At 50.2% G+C, this 19,278-nt stretch overlaps 4 protein-coding genes and 2 non-coding genes across 6 annotated transcripts; 4 read left to right on the top strand and 2 right to left on the bottom strand.

Moving 5' to 3' along the window:
- Positions 1–1,230: 1,230 nt before the first annotated feature.
- pbs2 (mitogen-activated protein kinase kinase PBS2) lies at positions 1,231–3,212 on the top strand (the record flags this gene model as incomplete). Its single annotated transcript, XM_025615421.1, has 2 exons — positions 1,231–2,781; positions 2,841–3,212. The coding sequence occupies 2 exons, from the start codon at positions 1,231–1,233 to the stop codon at positions 3,210–3,212; spliced, it is 1,923 nt and encodes a 640-aa protein (XP_025472131.1).
- Positions 3,213–4,068: 856 nt separating this feature from the next.
- Positions 4,069–4,140, top strand: BO94DRAFT_t63. Its single transcript has one exon. It is a non-coding gene; the product is annotated as a tRNA-Gln (tRNA).
- Positions 4,141–5,370: 1,230 nt separating this feature from the next.
- On the top strand, positions 5,371–5,442 carry BO94DRAFT_t64. Its single transcript has one exon. It is a non-coding gene; the product is annotated as a tRNA-Gln (tRNA).
- A 414-nt stretch (positions 5,443–5,856) lies between these two features.
- On the bottom strand, positions 5,857–7,626 carry BO94DRAFT_553278 (uncharacterized protein; the record flags this gene model as incomplete). Its single annotated transcript, XM_025613645.1, has 4 exons — positions 5,857–6,923; positions 7,075–7,168; positions 7,221–7,280; positions 7,333–7,626. 4 exons carry the CDS (start codon positions 7,624–7,626, stop codon positions 5,857–5,859), a joined length of 1,515 nt encoding a protein of 504 aa, XP_025472130.1.
- Positions 7,627–7,883: 257 nt separating this feature from the next.
- On the bottom strand, positions 7,884–9,247 carry BO94DRAFT_226029 (uncharacterized protein). Its single transcript, XM_025606258.1, has 3 exons — positions 8,859–9,247; positions 8,742–8,798; positions 7,884–8,664 (listed from the first exon to the last, which is right to left on the bottom strand). The coding sequence occupies exons 1-3, from the start codon at positions 9,114–9,116 to the stop codon at positions 8,086–8,088; spliced, it is 894 nt and encodes a 297-aa protein (XP_025472129.1). The 5' UTR covers positions 9,117–9,247; the 3' UTR covers positions 7,884–8,085.
- Positions 9,248–9,762: 515 nt separating this feature from the next.
- On the top strand, positions 9,763–10,210 carry BO94DRAFT_226111 (uncharacterized protein). The gene has a single exon (XM_025606259.1). The coding sequence runs from the start codon at positions 9,913–9,915 to the stop codon at positions 10,156–10,158; it is 246 nt and encodes an 81-aa protein (XP_025472128.1). The 5' UTR covers positions 9,763–9,912; the 3' UTR covers positions 10,159–10,210.
- The last annotated feature ends 9,068 nt before the right edge of the window (positions 10,211–19,278 follow it).

Below are 19,278 nucleotides of genomic sequence, written 5' to 3'. Positions count from 1 at the left end.
GGTGCAAACGAGCTGCCATATGTGTCATAAGCCACAGGATCCTGATTCTGCCATCCCCGGACCAATGTCGAGCTCGTGTTGATATCAGCAACGGATGGATGCCTGCTTGCTCCTCGTCAAGCCCGTCGAATTGGGCCGTCGAAGGTATGTCGACTACCCCAGGCTAGGGAATCAGATCGGTGATCCATCGGCCGAGGGGGGTGGCGACAGTCAGGCAGAAATGGAGCTGGTCGCCACGTTCATTTCAACGAACACGGATGCTTGCGTGAGCCAATTTCCACTGACCAGCTGAACGGCAAGGTAGACGAGACGATCGCGGCGAAGCAGAGGGCGCGAGTCGACCAAGTGCGAGATTTAGAGTGTGTGCTGACATTGACTTTGTGCCTGAGGTGCCGGGCGGGGGCACGTGTGATTGGGCGGTCGGGGCTGGCAGCCTGAGGCGACGGGCAGGCCGGTTTGACGAGCAAAGTAACAGGGAGGCAATCCAGTTTTCCTTCTCCTCCCGCTGCTCGACTAATCAGACGCTCTTATAACCTTCTCTTCTACTTATCCTCTCCTCCATCCCGAGGTGTCTCTGTCGTTGCTTGCTGACCTGCTGCTCCTTTCTTTTGCTCCTGCATCTTTCCACTGACATCCGTCTCTCTCCCCGTTCCATTTCCAACTAGTCCTCCTTACCAGCTCGTTTATTTCCCTTTATTGCCCCCCCCCCACCACCGTCATCCATTTATCCCCTCGTCTCACCTAAACCCTCTCCCTCTTTCCATCTCCCTCTGCTAGCTACTATCTTAGTACTATCAGTACCCCTTTCACACGCCTCCGGTTGTCTCCTAATTGGTCATCGGACAAACCCCATTTGGACCAATCTATTCTCAAGGGATCGCGCCATCATTTCCGTCCCCGTGTCTGTTCCTTGTTATCAGCCTTCCTTGGGATGACCTGAAGTGCCCCGCGTCGACGAAACCTGCTTTCCTCCTCCACTCCCACCTTTTGAAAGCGTTCGGGCTCCACCAACATCGAAATTTCTCTCTCCTGCGATTCACACCACCTCTACCTTCGTACGAATTGGTCGCCTCATTTTTCCGACCGCTCCGATCTTCCTCGCACCCTCCCCCTCCCCCTCCCGTTCATGCCACAAGTGCCCTTGCGTCCGTGGGACTGTTTTGACGGCACTCTCGGATCGTTGCGCCCCAGCTGTTAACGCCAATTGTTCCGATCGGGTCTATCTCGAGAATGGCGACAGAAGGCGAATCTATTGCGGATCTCTCGTCCAGGTCCATGTCGGATCTGGACAACCGGTCCGACACCACCGATGATGACCTCTCCCCCTCTCTTACTACCGCTCAATCGTATACCTCGGTACCGTCCCTACGTCCAACTCTAGACAAGACCGGAATCACCCCATCATCAACGCATCTGGGTCAGCTCAACGCGGCCCGGCGCGGTGCGGGGACCCCTCCTCGTCCACAAGCCTCAATGAGCGGCGCGCAGCCTGGAGGATTAAATCAGGATATCTTGGCAAAGATGAAGGCTTTCTCTTTGTCCAGACAGGGTGCTCCGCCGGCTTTGGCGCATGCCAATACAACCGGCCTGGTACCCAGGGCTTCTCCATCGGTGTCGGGCGCGAGCCCAATATCGGGCCAGTCTCCGTCAGTCGCGAACGGCCCGTTGGCAGGTGCTCTTTCCGGGCGTCTACCACCGGTGGCAGTCCGACCGGGTACCAAGAACTGGGTTTCTTCGCCTTCGGTGCCTCATGGGTCATCTCCGGGTCCTTCTCCCAAACCCGGCGGCTTGGCCGCGAAACGTATGAAGCCAGGTCTCAAGCTGTCCGATGCCACAGGTTTGAACGGGTCATCATCGCCAAGCCAACCTTCTACTGGCGGCCCTGCCGTGCCCGAGACAGCATTCAGCAAATACTCGGAATTCATCGACACACAATCGGGCACATTGAATTTTAAGAACAAAGCTGTTCTACACGGTGGCGGTATCGAATTCTCGTCAGGTCATAGTTTCAATATTTCTCTAGATGAGGTCGACCGTCTGGAGGAGTTGGGCAAGGGTAATTACGGAACAGTTTACATGGTTCGCCACAGCCGCCCTCACATGCGTAAACCTGGACTGGGATTACGGGGCATAGTCAGTCGCACTGAGGATGGGAGTGCGGCTACCCCCGTGGTGAAATCGCAGGACCAGCTCTCTGGAGTCGTCATGGCGATGAAGGAGATCCGCTTGGAGCTGGATGAGAGCAAATTCGCGCAGATCATCATGGAGCTGGAAATCCTCCACCGCTGCGTCTCGCCATTTATCATCGACTTTTATGGCGCCTTTTTCCAGGAAGGTGCTGTTTACATTTGTGTTGAGTACATGGATGGCGGCTCGATCGACAAGATTTACAAGGAGGGAATGCCCGAGAACATCCTTCGCAAAGTTGCATTATCCACTGTCATGGGCTTGAAGACCCTCAAGGACGACCACAATATTATTCATCGCGATGTCAAGCCCACGAATATCCTTGTCAACACGCGCGGACAGGTCAAGATCTGCGATTTCGGTGTCAGTGGAAACCTGGTCGCCAGTATCGCGAAAACAAACATTGGTTGTCAGAGCTACATGGCCCCCGAACGTATTGCGGGCGGTGGTGTACAGCAATCTGGAACAACTGGGGGTGGAACTTATAGCGTCCAGAGTGATGTCTGGAGCTTGGGTTTGTCCATCATTGAGTGTGCCATTGGTCGGTACCCATATCCTCCGGAGACTTTCAACAACATTTTCAGCCAATTACACGTGAGTTCACCTCTTGCCTTGCCGCTTCAACTTCAATCGAGATACTGACATTCCTCAAGGCCATTGTCCATGGAGACGCACCGACACTCCCGGAAGCCGGCTACTCTGAAGAAGCGCACGCCTTTATCCGTGCATGCTTGGACAAGAACCCGAACAACCGCCCCTCATACAGCATGCTACTTCGACATCCCTGGCTCTCGTCACTTATGCAGCCCCCTACCGAGGCCGACGGCGAGGATGCAGTTGATGGCTCGGCGAAGGAAGCGACAGAGGATGAGGAAGTTGCGGCTTGGGTGAAGGACAAGCTAGACCGTCGCCAGCGTGGCCTACTCCAAGAAGCAAATAAACCTGCGCTGCACGCCGTCGCTCTGGATGCCGTTCCTGGAAGTCCTCTCCTCGACGACCCCTCGGCAATCTCAGCTCAAGGTTGATTATTTTACGGCCCCTTGCGAGATTCGCTTTTGTGAATTGTGCTATTGCCCCGCTTCCGTCATGTAAGCGCTTGCATGAGGAAAGGGCACCGCTGGCGCTGGCGCCGTTTGGCCAAGTTGTCGCATGGAGTCCACTGTTTAGAAGTACCTGGCAGCTTGATTTCTCCTGGGTTCAATCTCTCGGCGGGTGACGATTAATCGCAGCTGCAGTTGCTATTCATGCTCCTCGACTTTCATGTATAACGAATGTAGAGACATAATATGCTAGCTAGACTTGTCTTACGGACTTGGCAATGGCTTAAATACTGCAGTCCTGCCAGGCTGGGCTTTAGAGTAGCACTCCGTGGTATTACTTCGGGCAAGTATGTTGTGTTGAAGTGTTGAGAAAGGTTGAACAGATGATGTAGATGTGGGGGCTTACTGGTGACTGCACATGCCCTGTGATTCCTGGATTATGAATCCGACATGATCACGGTGCTTGCTCGGGACCTTGTGGAAAAGCTTATATATCTCCGGGTTATTACTCTTGTTTGTTCCCTCACCACTTGTTGAACAGACCCTTTGCTTGCTATTCCTCTACTGTTACATTTTCATGATCCTTATTGGGTTGTCTACCTACGTTACCGTAGTAGTACTATCATAATATATAGTAGTACTGTAGCTACGGCGAGCTCATTATAAAGACAGCACATTCTAAGCCGCAAACTACACATATGACTCGATACACATATTCTATTGTCTATTTACCCTGAAGAACTGTATTATTTCCTCCATTTAAAGTCACCTCAGTAGGAAACATCACCTGCATGCTTATTTGCTTGGATATCATAATATGGCAATGCACTTCAACAAGCACGGTTGTGTAGTGTAATGGTCATCACTCTGGATTCTGATTCCAGCAATCCCGGTTCGATCCCGGGCACGACCTTTTTGTTTTTGGAGCTATATACGTTCATTAGCATATCCAGCTAGCTGCTTTAACCACGCCGGGGAATGACAGAATGGAATGCTTGCTTGTGTTTGGGTCAACTGCCGTTCTCATTCTGCGTTCCCTCCTTGGCATATCGACCCCAACCCCCATTCCAATCCCCACCTCTATGATAACGCAAAACACTACATACCAATGAACAGAAACATTAGGACATTCAAATCTCCAAGCATCATAACCCAGACCCCATTAGAATACAATAGAACTCATCATCACCATTATCATACAATTAAAATCTGCTACCCATTCTCCAGAACCCCGACGCCCCGGACCCCTAGTCCCCTCGGCCCGTCTAGATCAAAACGGCTATTCTCAACTCCGCCAGTAGCACACCACATTCCCACGGGTCGAAAAACTATAATTTGATCAAGGCTTGAAATAAATACCCTTACATACCAGGTGTTTGATCACTAATGATAAATGAACGGCCTGGCCAGGGCCCGTCCCCCACATACGATAGTTCCACCTTGATAAAGAGGGGGGACTTGGTCCAGGCCTTTATTTATTTCATGGAGTGGAGGTGATCTAGACTCGTCTAAATATCCTCACTCTTCCGTGTTGTGTAGTTGGTAAGTAATGTATTCGGGGTTTAGGATATGATAGGATAAGGTATGGTTCCTGCTGCCGGGATCCTGTCGACCGAGATGGGCCGGAAGTGTATCTTGTTTTTCGATGTTAAAGTCATGGTGATACCTAGTGTTGTGGGAAGAAAAGGGGATAGATAATAATGTTTTATTCAGGTCCGGATTATTGGGATTCAGGTTTATTTCTCTTTATAAGCAGCGAGATTGACATCATAGAGGTATACTAATAAGCCACTTAAGAATAAGCAGATCGCAAGAGAGTAAGTATGTACCGTGATCACTCACATTGTAGATTATGACCAGATGGCCCATATAGGCGACTATCTATGCAATAATCTTGCCTTGTAAGACTCCCCCTAATCAATTTCAATGAGCTAAGTAAGTATACTGTACAAGCAGGAGACCAAGATGGTATTGAACTTCGGAGGAGGAATTACGGTCGATTTTATTTTCGAGCACACGGCAAATACCATATTCATACCCTAATAGCAGCAGGCACTACCACCGATACCCTTCCACTTCCGCAATCCAGGCCATAAAAAGTAATTCCTTATAAAGAATATAATTCGCCCCGTTACAACAAGACGGTTGTGTAGTGTAATGGTCATCACTCTGGATTCTGATTCCAGCAATCCCGGTTCGATCCCGGGCACGACCTGATTTGATTTCTTCTTTTGCTTTTTTGTCTTTATACGCTGTGCTACCTGTCCCATTCGGCTCATTCTATTCTATTCTTGGATGGATACGGTAGATGGAATTTTGTTTGTACTGTGCCGTGCTAGATGATTCCCAGAAGAACATAAACCAGATCAAGGTACGTTCGGCTTGGAGGCTAGGGATTGCGCCTATCGGTCGGCTTTGGGGATGCCGAGGAATTGATTGGTTTGGTGTACCTAGTATTAGTGGTGCTGGGGCGGTCGACGGGCTGTATGGCGCTAGTCGTGGATAGGGTTGGGAAGTAGGTAATTTTTAAGGACACGGTGATGAAGGCATGGTATATACTATATCGGCATTGGAAGAACAGTCAGTTGTCTCTATGGACGAACCTTGGATGAATGCGAAGTTCAGTGCATCAGGACAACCGGACATTGCTAATTCTTCCACTGTTGTTCCCAACCTGAAAGCCGTTGTTGGTACCCGAGAAGACGACGCTGTTGTTGTACGTAGTAGTCGTCGTAGCTCGAATGGCTTTGGACACAGTCTCTGCGAGCAGGCTATCCTCGTCGGCGGTCACATTCTTTAGAATTGGAAGTGCGCCATTGATCGTTTTCATTTCTGATACCTCCTGCTCTGCCAGCCTACGCTGTATGCCGTGAGTTGCCGGAAACAAGTCCACCAGGTCGCTCACCAGCTCCCCGATGTCTTCAATGAGGCGTGAGAAGGTCCTCACTTCGTAAATAGTCAACTCGGGTCTCGCGTCCAGTTGAAGTTGGTCATTCCGGCGAGTGACGAGGTCATTCATCTTCTGGTGAAGTAATGCAGACGCGCCATCTAATTCCCTTGCTGGATCCAGCACGGCCATCGAATTCCCACGGCGGAGTCGAAACCGCTTCGACAGCCTTTCAGCATCTGCAAATTGATCTAAAATTTCCGTCAAAAGATCAGACACTTGGGGGAGGTCATCGGGAAAGATATCCGCCTCTTTGAGAGAGTTCACGTCATTGATATTGGCCAGTCCCACAGACTGGCCCCAACGGGCGAGTCGCAGTCGGATCACATCCAGCTTGAGCAGATTGGTTTCGAGGTCCTCGCTGAGATTCTGGCCCATCTGGATGGATCCCAAATAGCCAATCACGGTATTGAACTGTCGAGTCTGTTCACTAATCATCTCTAGCGTAGCTCGTTGCATCTCAGTCATCTCATCCTGCTTGGACCCCAGGTTCTTATTCTGGTCCATTATCGTACCCGTGTTGGTCTCGATGGCCACCGTTCGCTCGTCGAGAACAGTGGCCTTCACGGCGAGATAGTCCAATTTACCATCCATGCTCTGAGCAACCTCTTCTAGGACTTCGACCATCCTCAAGGTAGTCAGACCCACCGCTTGGCTCAATTCATTCACAGCCTCCTCCAACTCCTTCATGGCTGCAGCGAGATCAGGGTCCTCCCCTTTCAGCAAGTTATCAAACCATTTCTCTAAGCCTGCATTTAGCGAAATTTCCCAAGCAAATACTGGGCTCGGAACCTACTGAGTCGTTTCTCCGCCGCATATCTTTGCGCGACGGCGCAAATCCTCAGAATATTTGTGAACACGCGCATCACACAGCGTTCGAATGGAGGTAGCACAGGGGACATGTTTCAATGATCGACAAGCGGTCCAAAAATCGGTGCGTGAGTTCAAAAAACCCCATGACTTTGTCATAATCGGCCGAGTGATCGGCGAAGGACTGCGGCAAAGATCAACGGACAATATCCTCGAACTGTGTAAGTCTGACATACCTGCATTACCTGCCCCAAGGCGGCGAAAATCAAACTGGCTGGCATGGCAGCAGGGAAAGCCTGGGGACGAACGATTACTTGGTCGATTCCTCTGTAAAATAACATCTCTTACCGACGATAGGTTCGTGCCGACAACCTGGGCGGCGTTCACGATTTTCTGAATGAGCCATAAATTATTCTGAAATGTTGTCCGCACTTTAGCACTCTTAGATTTGTTGCTTCGAAAATTCTTGAACTTCTGGGTTAGGCCTTCAGTCCCTTTCATAGCCTCATCCATGTTCTTGAATGCTCCTAGTCGGAGACTCTTCCCCGTCTCCTTTTCGTATTCCGCCACCGCTGCAGTCCATAGCTGGGCCAGGTCTGTCCCTATCTCCTGGACCACGGGTTTCCCTGAATTGATGGTCATGATTAGAACAAGAATGGGTTGGGCTAGAGAATGGAGCAGATGGTATGAGGTACATAGAGGGGAAGGAAGTAAAGCGGGGTGGAAAGGAAGAGCTCCATCTGCGGGGGAATTGGGCATTTAACACCGCGTCACCACTTGCAGCTCTTCGGGTAGGGCACTTGGTGAGGGGGAGGGGATGGCAAAGACCAATAACCAATAGATAGCCAAGGTTATATATGGCTTGTCTTGACTTGGAGTAATCGACAGCGCAAGTGGGCCTGTGTTGGACCCCTTAGCCCCTCAACTGGTCTTCATCCATAGTCAATATTGAGAGCAATTGGCCCATCTAGCATGTTGTTAGGCAGCATGTCGCTCTCATGCAGTCCACACCATAATATAGGGTCAACCGTACCGGAGAAGAATCTCACCTCATCTTCTTGTGCTCTAGATAAGCCTCGAGCATATACTCCAACTCACCATCTACTTCCCAACCTTGATCCCGCTCATCGATCCCGAATTCTGCCCCATCTGAATACCGTAATTATGCGACCCGTCAAACGACGCTTTTGACACGTTATTGACTCTCGTGCTCGCATTTTTTTTCTCAGACGGCGGCAATATCTTCGCCACCCACCTCTTCAACACCCTCACCAGCTTCGCAATGTCCCTATCCTCCCCACTTTCAATCTGTGCCATGCGCATGTGATCCGCCGCCAATCGCTCCGCTTCTGGAGCTCCGGGAAGCCTAGCTAAGCTCATTTCTACGATCTTGACCTTCGCTCCATCGACCATCATAGCCGTTCCTTCGTAGAAACACAGAATATCCACCTCCATTTGTCCACTTCGCAGCCGTGCAAAATCGCGAGGGATGGACAACACCCACTTCGATCGTGAGTTCAATTCGTCATCACTGAGGGGTTCCTCGCCGGCTAGCAGGAAGTATTTGTTCACCTGACTCAGCGTCGAGGGCTGGTAATGAGGGGTGGCTAAGAGGATGACACCCCGTACGCAACCAACGAGATTCTTTCGATCATCGTGGTGGCTTCCGTGGACGAGGGCCTGGTGATGAAGTTGTTGGTGGACTCTTCACTTCTCTTCGTTGACCGGATGGGTAGAAAATGGACGTCTTCACTTACATTCTCCACAACCAAACCCCCCAAGCAGTGAGCGACAAAGATCACGGGCCGGTCTCCCTGTAGAAAAGATCAATCGAGGGACATAACCAATGATAGGGCACAAGGAGGGGTAGCTACCTGATCCCCTTCCATTCGTTGCTCTATGATCAGGTCCATCATTTCGTTGGAATGATCTGTGATAATATCATCTTCCTCGCTCCAAAACTCGTCGAGTTTGCAGTCATAGTTGTAGGCTAAGATCCGCGCTTCGGGGACCTTTGCAGGTATGAATCTTTCAGGCCAGCATATGAACTGAGTGGAGATCCAGCCGGGATGCTTGGCGTCGGCTTTCCAGCCGTGGACGAAGACGATACTGTAAAGCTGATTATCAATCATACTATGGCGAAAGGTAGATAAAGGGGTGACCGGAGGGGAAGTCTTACTCCACTCGAGCGTCAGCACGATCCCGGGGCACTTTCAGCGACATGGCCGAGTTGTATGGGGAGTGATGATTAGGGGTATATACATACGGGACACTGATGAGCCACGCGCGCCTTTTATATCCGGGGATGTGCCGACTCTGGTGATCAGCCCAGTTCTGCCTGACCACTGGTGACCAGTTGGTAATGAGTATTAGCCTGTAATTGATCTCCAGCCCGATGAGTGACTCATGTTTATGCCAAGTCATTTCACAAGAGACGTGCCTTATGCATGAAATGCCTTTCGAAAGCCATGCACGTAGCCTGTATGAGTACAACCCATTGAGGATGTCGCCCCTCACATCGGAGCCCAATTTCCCCGCCCCAAAGAGGGACATGTAGCTCAATGCTTGATTTGTCAACCATAATGTGCTACATATTTGATACTGACTTAGAATAATATTTTACCGCTCCCATCATTCTGTAGCGGCGTTGGAAACAACGAGATGTGAGATGCGTATCGTGAACCGGGTGGGGATAATGAAGAACAACTCACCTGTCGCCTGGGAGGGGTTACTGCCCAGGCTCCCAATTCTGTCACGTCATTGGGTTGACACCCGATTTAGCACTTCGACTCCGGGGGTAGTCCCGCCATCAAGTCCGAACATCTAAGCCTTGTTATCACTGACAAGTATTCGTTCCAGATAATTGCATGGCGGAGCGTTCGTTCTTGTTATCGTTGTAGGGTCGCAGGCGATGACCAATTGTTCAGGATGAGGCCGACTTCAAGCTATATATTAGGTGCTATTATTATCATAGTTCCTGTACTATATCATCAGCCAGCGCAAAGCGCAGGAGAAAAAGATTTTAGCGCCAAAAAACGAAAAAGAAAAAGAGAAAGAAAGTGGGCGCCTCACTCCCGGAGAATGCTGGGAGTATCCAACTTGGAAGGGTGGCTAGTATATCCCCAAGATAGCCATTCCACACTTGTGGCCTGGCTTCAGCTCCAGGATGGATGAGACCTCGGGATCAAACGGTATTGTGCCAATCCGGTATTGTACTGTAGTGGAGTTTAGGCGGTGTAACCACGTCACTTGCATGTCCCGATGATGAATGAGCTGGACTCTCCGATACGCCCGGGATTCCCGACTCAACTCTCTGAATCAGTCCCGACGCATCCGAAGTGAAGTCCGGTCTGGGAACATTTGATGGCCCATGTGCATCGTTTCAGCTTGGATCTTAGTACTGACGCCTGGGCTGATTCCCAGCAACGGTTTCACACTCTCCATGTTTCCCGGACTGATGTTGGTTCACACACGTTCCAATCCAATGCCTGACCGGTGGGGTCAGTGTTTCATCTCCGTCTACAGATGACGGTGTCCACGCCCGGGCTCTTCAACAACAAGATGGCATGCCCGGGCCCGAATCCTCTTCGGGTTCTGTTGATACCAGGGCTTGTAGCCCGATCACCAATTCAACCACGATCGCAGGCAACTCTTGCCAGGCAAATGGCCAACAGCAGCCCCCGGCCTCATTTTCGTCGATGCCATCTACAGGCCATGTGGTACTAGTATATAAACCAACTCAGGTCTCATCTACTGCATTTTTAACCGCAAGATGTATCTCAAACAACAGCCGCTTGAATCTTTCCTTCAATCAGAGCCAAGCAAGACGGTCTTATCTATTGAACTTACTTCATTCCATCACTGCATACTCCCTCCCATTTCCTTTCTGAGAGCAAATAAATCTTCGCCAATTTTGGAAACGAGGGAGAGGTGGCCTCGTCTTGCCAACTGCAGCCCAGGCTGTTCTCGATCCAGGCTTGTAGCAGCATGGCAGCCGCAACTTTGTCGGCTAATTACCAGGGCAGCAACAACTACGGCATTCAAATCGGACAGAACAATGGCCTTCTAAACATAGGTACCATTCCCGGAAACAATTCCTTCGGTTATAGCTATCAGGACCGCCATCGAAAACTGATACAAGGTCGGGTTGATGGAACTGGAGAATGGCTCATAAACCGACCGGATTTCGTGTCGTGGCACCGATCTGAGAAGAGGTTTACAACACTTTGGATGAAGGGGAAAGGTACTTGAGTTGATGCTTTAACACAAATTTAAGGTTCCCCAGGGCTAATCGATCCATTTATAGTTGGGTGCGGCAAATCTACGCTGGCGTGAGTGCTCAAAAAAATCCAGTCCATTACTTCTTACATTGTCGAATTGAGTACTGACGATTCTCAACTTCAATTAGGTCCCATATTATTGACAAGCTCGAGAGAGACCAAAGGACACTTGTTCTTTTCTTCTATGCTCAGATGGACAACTCTTCTGAGGAGGACATCCTGATGGCCTTTGCTGCCAAGATTCGGGATGCCGATCAAAAGGCGGCGGTGTCTATGGTAGTTTTGGAAAAAGATGACTGTTCCACGAAACAGAAAAGGCTCTTCGAGTACCTTGAGAAAGAGTGCAGGCGACCGGTCTACATAGTTTTGGATGGCGTCGATGAACTTCTGCGATCTGTCCGCCAATGGCTATTCGAGGCTCTGGAGTACTACGGTGACTCGAGGTCACACGCATACCCTGTGAAACTTCTGGTCACCTCGAAGGATGGACCGACTGGGACCCTCACATTCCTCCCACCACTAATAACCATTGAGACCAATGACACCTACCCAGATATCAAGCGCTTCATAGATCGAGAAGTAGCTAGGGTGTACAGGCCTCATATCAAAGTGTCGGAGAGGATGAAAATGGTTCAGCTCGTGGATTCATTAACAAATGAAAGAGACCTAATCGCGGAAGTGATTGCAGACAAGTCAGATGGAATGTAAGCCAGCCGATTCATACCCCAATTTGACCTCTGATATCGATATACTGATTCAGACCAAGGATCCTCTGGGCCAAGCTACAGATCCAGAATCTCCCCGACATCCAAGAAAGCCGATTGGCTCATGTCCAAGGCCTGCAACCCCAGAGGGGAATGGAAGAACTGTATGACAAGATCTTGCAAACCATCCTCAATGGATCTCCGGTTGACAGGAACATAGCTATGCGGGCTCTCACACTTCTCATGTCCGTGAGCGGTTCCATGCCCGTCGGAGCATTGTTGGGGGCGGCCACCTGGAAGAAAACCAACTGCAATTACAGTCCCGAGAGTTTGATCCATATTTGTGGACATCTCGTGCAATTGAATTACGACGGATCTACTTTTCGCTTCGCTCATTCTTCGGTCTATGAGTACCTGAAACCTCGACCTCAGGCGTTCCAGAAACTGGCCTCCACCTCGTCACCCTACACTAATCACACCCTTCTTGCCAAAACATATCTAGAGTACCTGTGCGAGGCAAATGTCGACGACAAGCTAACCACAAATATGTCTCTGCATGATCTTGGTCCCATGAACAAGTGGCTGAGAGAGAATCCGCTGATGATTATTGCCGCTGACCGCTGGGCCTTCCATACGCGAGAGAGTCTCCTCGAATACGATTGCGCTCCCAAGCAGGATGCCAGCCAGACCAACGAGGTCTGCGAGCTGCTTATCGAGCTGTTCCAAAAGAAGCCGAAGAACATTCTTTTCGCCTTCAAGGTGTATATACATCTTCGACAAACCAGCGCCGCCAACGGTGCCCTGCCCACACATTCCAAGCTTGTTGGGCGTCTGAACCTGGCACACGTTGTAGGCTACTTCGGGATAGTTCAGATTCTTCCCGAATTGGTGAAACTCGAAGGGTTTTCTGTCAAAGAGACTGATGGGAATGGCCTCACGGCCTTACACTGCGCTGCACAAGGCTCAGAGTTCCACGGAAGGGAATTTGAAAAAGGCGATGAGAAGAGGGATAACCTGAGGAGTGAGGAGCGGGATGACCGGACATGCTCTACCATGACCTCATTCATTGAAGTTGGTGCGGATATCAATGCTGAGGATGTTGCCGGGCGTACCCCTTTATCCTATCTGGCCGTCCGAGGAATCAAGAGGATTTTCGAAAAGCTATCGACAGACAAGAAATTCAAACGAAGATGCACCAAAACGAACCTCGGGACTGCGCTGATAGACGCCGCATACGCAGGCCAGCAAAAGGTCGTGGAACTTTTGATTGCTGCTGGAGCAAGTGTGACCATTAAAACCCAACTCGGCACGGCATTGCACGCGGCCGCGTCATCAGGGTCCATTGAATGTGTGGAGTCGATCATTCGCAGCCGACGATCTAGATTCTGGTTCCAATCCTTGGATGTAATTGCAGGGGTGACGGGGACTCCTCTACACGAGGCCGCCTACTATGGTCAAGGGAAAGTTGTAGAGAGACTGGTCAGTCATGGCTTCGCCGTCGACAAAAGAAGCAAGAGCTATGGGACTCCACTGCAGGCTGCTGCGGCTGGCTGCTTCTATGAAGACGCAATCAAGGAGCACATCCGAATCTTCGACATCCTCCTCAATTCAAATGCCAGAATTGACGCCCAGGGAGGCATGCATGGTACGGCGTTGATCGCGGCTGTGGAATATGGCCACAAAGACATGGTGGAGGCACTCATCGAAAGGGGTGCTGATCCAAACATCAAAGGTCCCACAGGAACTGCGCTGTGGATTGCGCATCAGTCGGGACATGTGGAAATTGAACAATACTTGCGAACGAAATTGCAGTCACCCGATGGCCAGCTATCCGGTGGGGGTAATAGTGATTATCTAGAGGCACCGCTTCCATGGGTTCGAAAGTACAGGATTAAGAAGATCGTCTCCATGTTATGGGCTGCTATTGAGAGGAACCAGGAGACCCAGATTAGCGTGTTCATCAAGATGTGGCGCGGTGCCCTGATCTCTGCCATTCGGAGGAATCAGACTCTCATCTATAAGGCCCTCATGCAGGCTGCGACGGAAGTCTTTGCAGAAGCGATCGAGAGGGTTACAGTCTCGAAGTCAAAGGAGTGTGCCCTTTCTCCTTCTCAAAAGGTCGCGAAAAATGAATATAGATTGCTCGCGTGCCTTCGGAAATGGTTCCAAGCATTCTTCGGCCAAAGGTCAACTAATGAGCCCAACAAGAAAGGTCGAGTGCTTGAGAACAAGATTTTGAATATCTTCACATTTGCCGGGGTGGAGCTGCTAGCTGAGATGATCAAGGCCAAGAGGAGTAAGGAAGTCGACTTTATCTCAGAGCGGTGGACGGTTATTCTCCTCCGTGTACACGAAAAGCTAGGGTCCGATGAGCTTGACAATATCCTGAACAATTACATCGAGCATATAAAGAATAGGGTCAAGGACCCCGGACAGGGAGACCCACAGCTACTGGCGAGAGTGGGAGTTCAGCTGCTAGCCACGGCAGTCTCAATGCCTTGGAAATGTCAGCCAGTCGTGGACGGCCTGGCCAGATTGCTTGCCACCTGCATGAAAGAGATTTACGAATTGGACGAGCGCATGGATGGTATTCAATTGAGACAGTTGCTTCAAACCATTGTGGAGGACGTCGAATTCAGCCTGAAAAGATCGGACTACAGTCGGGTTGAGCAGATCTGCAACTCGGCAATCTATGTCCTGGTCCAGACCACTACCACTAACGGCTTTCACTTCAAGTTGAGTGACATCTTATCTAGAGAATCAATCGGATTCTGGAACAAGGCCATCGAGATGAACCGGGAGCAGCCCATCAGAAATGTCTTGAACGAGTGGCTCGAGCGCTTCAAATATGACGGTACGAATAAGATCGCCAGCGCTGTAAGATGGCTATTTTACGCGGCATTCACTTCCAACAGGGAGAGCATCGTTCAGACCCTCTCCTGTCAGGCAATCGAGGGGCTTAAATTCATGATGGACAACCGTGGCAAATCCTCTTTCAACCCGTTTTTCGATTATTACTCGACCCAACTTCGCGCATCTGCAGACTCACAAGCATCGACCGAGGACCAAAACGTCGTGGACGACATTCTAAACATCATTGCAAGTATCTTCTTGATGCTGAGCCACGACACGGGAGGAGGGGAGTCGAAGCTCCGCGATGTTCTATTTGAACATATGGTGTTGCTTACTCGGAAAGTTCCCCGAGAAGCCCTACGAGATGCAGTGAATCGAATCTGCGCTCAGCCTGACCGATACAGAGCCATGGGTCTCCGTCATCTGGCTCGATTGATTGTGATTCTTTTCAGGGGGCATCTCAATGATATTCCCCCTCGAGGGGATCTAGATCGTGACCCCGCTGTCAATGACTCTGTACTCGAGAGCCTGGTCTGGATGGCACGTCCCATACGAGAGCAGGTTGAAACCGTCCTTGAATCAGATCCTGATGAACGGGTCGATGACATCTATTGGGCTATCTATAATTATTATTACCCGACTTAGACTGCACTTATCATTTAGCCCATGATTCCCATTGTCCCAGATTAGCTGGAAATAAACATTTGTTCTTTTTGTACCCGCAGATCCAGACATGAAATTTCACCGTCATAAGTAATTCAGATACATTCATACCTCATACAAAAAACAGTATCCCATCCACAGCTCATATAGATGAATAAGTACCCGACTAACTCTTTAAAACTCTTAGGGATTCGCCACTAGTACTTCCATCTTTCTAGTAGATAGTCACCGGATCTTCAATATTTAACTCATCCCGTTTTTCATACCACTAACCACACCCCTATCCATCTCCCTCGGCATAACACCCAAATAGAATCATCCGTTCCAAGAAGCTTATCCAGTATATAGACAATCAATCTCATCCACACATCTAGTTAGTATCTAGATCTAGGATATAGTAGTTTCTGAACTATTGCTTCACATAAAGCTACTAGTATCTCCCTCTACGTGCCATCTATCTATTTATTATGGGAGGTACATGAACATTTTATGCACTGAGACAATGAAAATACTAGTACAGCTCACTTATAGTGACACTGAGACAACTGAAGTCCTTGCTATCAGTACTCCGAGGGAAATTATTTTCGGCCCGCACGTGTGCATGCAATCATTCCTTTATCCAGGTGCAGAGCTTTTTTTTCTCAATTCTGGCTGTGAGTTTCGATTGGGGCTATTTTTGGGTCGTTGTCTTATCTATGGTGGGGAAGATTGTCTCAAGGTTAGGGCATCCGGTTATGATGGATTAGGATGACTGCAGATGTTGCCTCTAATGCATGGCTAGCTTGGATAGGTTTGGATTGGGTGGAAAGTACGGTAGTGGTGAGTACAGGTTTCAGGCTGATGGCTTTACCGGGCTCCGCGGAGTGTCTGAGATTAGGCTGGAAAAATATGTTATTTATAGAGTCCATAGTTTATCCGGATACATATGTTGTATGGTATATAGGGTATAGATAACAACATGCATGCGGTAGCAATTACACATAGGAAAGGTCAATGAGAGGCTGGTTGCTAGTTTGTTTGTTGTCCGTTATGCGGGGCAACTAGTTTAGCACCGAGAAGCAAAAAACAAACAAGCAATTGTGGCGCCCCAGCGTACGTATGTACATACGTCACTATGCATCTGGATTTTTCTTTAGCGTCGAATGTGCAGTCTTAACTCCGATACTCCAAGCCGGCCTGAAGATCGGGTTATCGTGCCCTGTTCGGGATATTGCGAGATAGGTGCAGCTGCATATGGCACTGGTTTGCGAGGGGACTTGGCTGGCACCTGTGGTTGATCGCTGTGGCGCGGCCGGAGTCCCGCAAGCGGGATACGTAGTGCTCTGCGGCTTGCGTGGTCGATCGACCGGCTCTTTCCCGTTGCAGCTCCAGATGCCGCGGTCCTTCTACTCGTTCCATGAGGCTGGGGATGTTGATGGGTGATTCTGAGTTTGAAAGGGTAGTGCTCCGAGTGGTTCTCAACTGAGTTGCGGGTTGGCGTCTGGATCGGGTGTTGGGATGCCGATACCCTGGTGTTTGTTTGGGTGGGGCACTGAGCGGTTATCGTTGGTATCGTAGGAAGTCGAGATAGAGTACCGAGTCGACTCGATGTCTTTACGACTTGCCGACGACACCGTGGCAGATCTGGGGTGGGATTGTGTTCGGTGAAAGATCAAAGCGAAATGATCCTCCACAATCTCGAATCAGTTGACATAGACCATCACCGCAAAGGAGATCAGGCAGAAGCAGAGCGGAATGTAGACTTTCCGGTCCATGTCTGGATCTAGCGGGGAAGAGGAGGACGCAGCGCCGACGATAGAAGGAGACAAATTAGCGCGATGGAATGATTTGCTGGGTTTCTGGACCATAGTCGGAAGTCAAGGGCTTGAGCCTTGCAGGACTGGGGGGTAGATAGATACTTGTGTCTTGTCAAGAAGGTGGGAGAGGGAAAGATAAGGGGAAAAAGAGGGGAAACAAGGGTCGGCTGATGATCAACGTCCAACGTGGCGCCGGATTGATTGGATCGCCCAACAAGAGGCCGAACCTGAGGCACGCCTTCCCCAACCTATTGCCCAGGCATCCGCAGGCATCAACAGGCATCTTCAGGCAGAAAAATGCCACGTGACAGTTGGTATTCAAGTCCGTATCGTATGGTACTGAGCAGGGTCACCCTAGGCAAAATTACGGCAGGTGACCCGTTCACTTCTCCGACTCAGAGTTCGGCCAAGCCAGGTAGCATTTCGTTAGCATCCTCCGCGAACCACGATCCGCTCCAAAGATGACAGCGAGGGGTTCATGACAGCTGCTCCTGTCCTCGCTCCTCAGGGGCCGGAGTAATTAAATCAGTTAAATGAAGTCCCCTTTTGTCTCAGATTAAGGCTGATGTGCCTGACACCCTGTGAGATTGCTCGCCCCCCACCGTACTTCTGTCTCATCTCCAGAAATTAAACCAGAAGCGTTCGGCAGGTCGGACCCTCCATCCGAATGCGTCTGCTTATCGCTGATGGACTGAATAAGTGGGTAAGCTTGTGATTTCCATTATTTTTGTGCTGGGTCAGAGATATCGAGCCATCATCTTCAGCCCTTTGTTATAACATTATCCGGGTGAGACATTATTGTCTTCTGACCTGCAAAACACTTGGCCAACCGAGGCGGCGCTTGGACGGTCCAATTTTATTTTGTCTTGGGTGTCATCCAATATCGGTGGAAGCTTTTGGAACGGATCCTCGGCCGAAGTCATGATTATTACATTTTGATTCGATTATAACTCTTCCCACTAAGACCTCCGATTTTACTGCCCTATGACCGTTATATTGTACCTCTTGTGTTTACTCCCGCTGTCTGTCCTCATGGCTGAACCGCAGGTCCATTGTGTTAGATCCATGGCTCGCCTCGATTGGCTTCAACGTCTTCGCGCCGTCAAAGCTGCGACATGATCAGCACGTGGGAAAATCAACTGTTGGACTGCTAGTTGACGGTGAGGGCGCGAAAATAATATGCGCATAATGCGACCGTGGCAAATGGTGGTTAAATACTTGGCCCCCTTGGCCCTCGGACTACGACTATTATAACATCGTTGCCTAATCAGGACCAACACCGACTCGGTCCACGCCGGCGATACGACCTTGTAGGAAGAATCCACTCCTTCGTCCAATTTAAGCGAATGACATCTTGGACCCCTTTCAACCCTTGGCTGGACCGTTGGTGAGCCCCGGTTTCAAGGAGGACGTGAGGTGAGAACTAGGAGACAAGGGCCATTACACTGCACAACAAAAAAAAAAAAACACCCATGGAAGGGAGGACGAAAGCGGCGCAGGGGAGAGAGGGAAAACAAGAAACGCAAAGAAAACCGTGTAAGACACGCGGCAGGCACAAGCTTTTGTTCCTCTTGCTCCGCCTTCGTATACAGTGTACGCACGCCCTCGTTGCTTTCCCCGGCCGGTCAGCGCAGCGAACGATCCTCCCGACCGAGTCGAAAAGTGGATAATGCCAGCCTTCACGGACGAACTTTCGCCTATCACAGAGGCCGCCAGTGGCTCGCTCACTGGGGCCGTCTCCAGTCCAGACTCCACTGGATCGATGTCGTCCTTCGCTCCTCCTTCAGTCACGGTGTCTGACCACCTCAGCCGTGACGCAGGCTTCGCCCAGTGCCTGCCCAGAGTCCTCGCAAGGCCGAACCAGGGGATACGGCTTTTGCCCCCAATTCTCATCCTTGGTCTCGTTGGCTCAGCGTGACTGCTCCATAGCGGATGAAGGCTCCCTCAGGGGAAGTATTAATATCATACAACCTGTCTCCATGGCGGCACCCACTTGGC

The sequence above is a fragment of the Aspergillus sclerotioniger genome (genome assembly GCF_003184525.1).
Source record: "Aspergillus sclerotioniger CBS 115572 chromosome Unknown BO94scaffold_3, whole genome shotgun sequence".
NCBI classification, from domain to species: Eukaryota; Fungi; Ascomycota; class Eurotiomycetes; order Eurotiales; family Aspergillaceae; genus Aspergillus; species Aspergillus sclerotioniger.
Note: the sequence above shows the minus strand (reverse complement) of the source record. Positions and strands in the feature narration are given on the sequence as shown.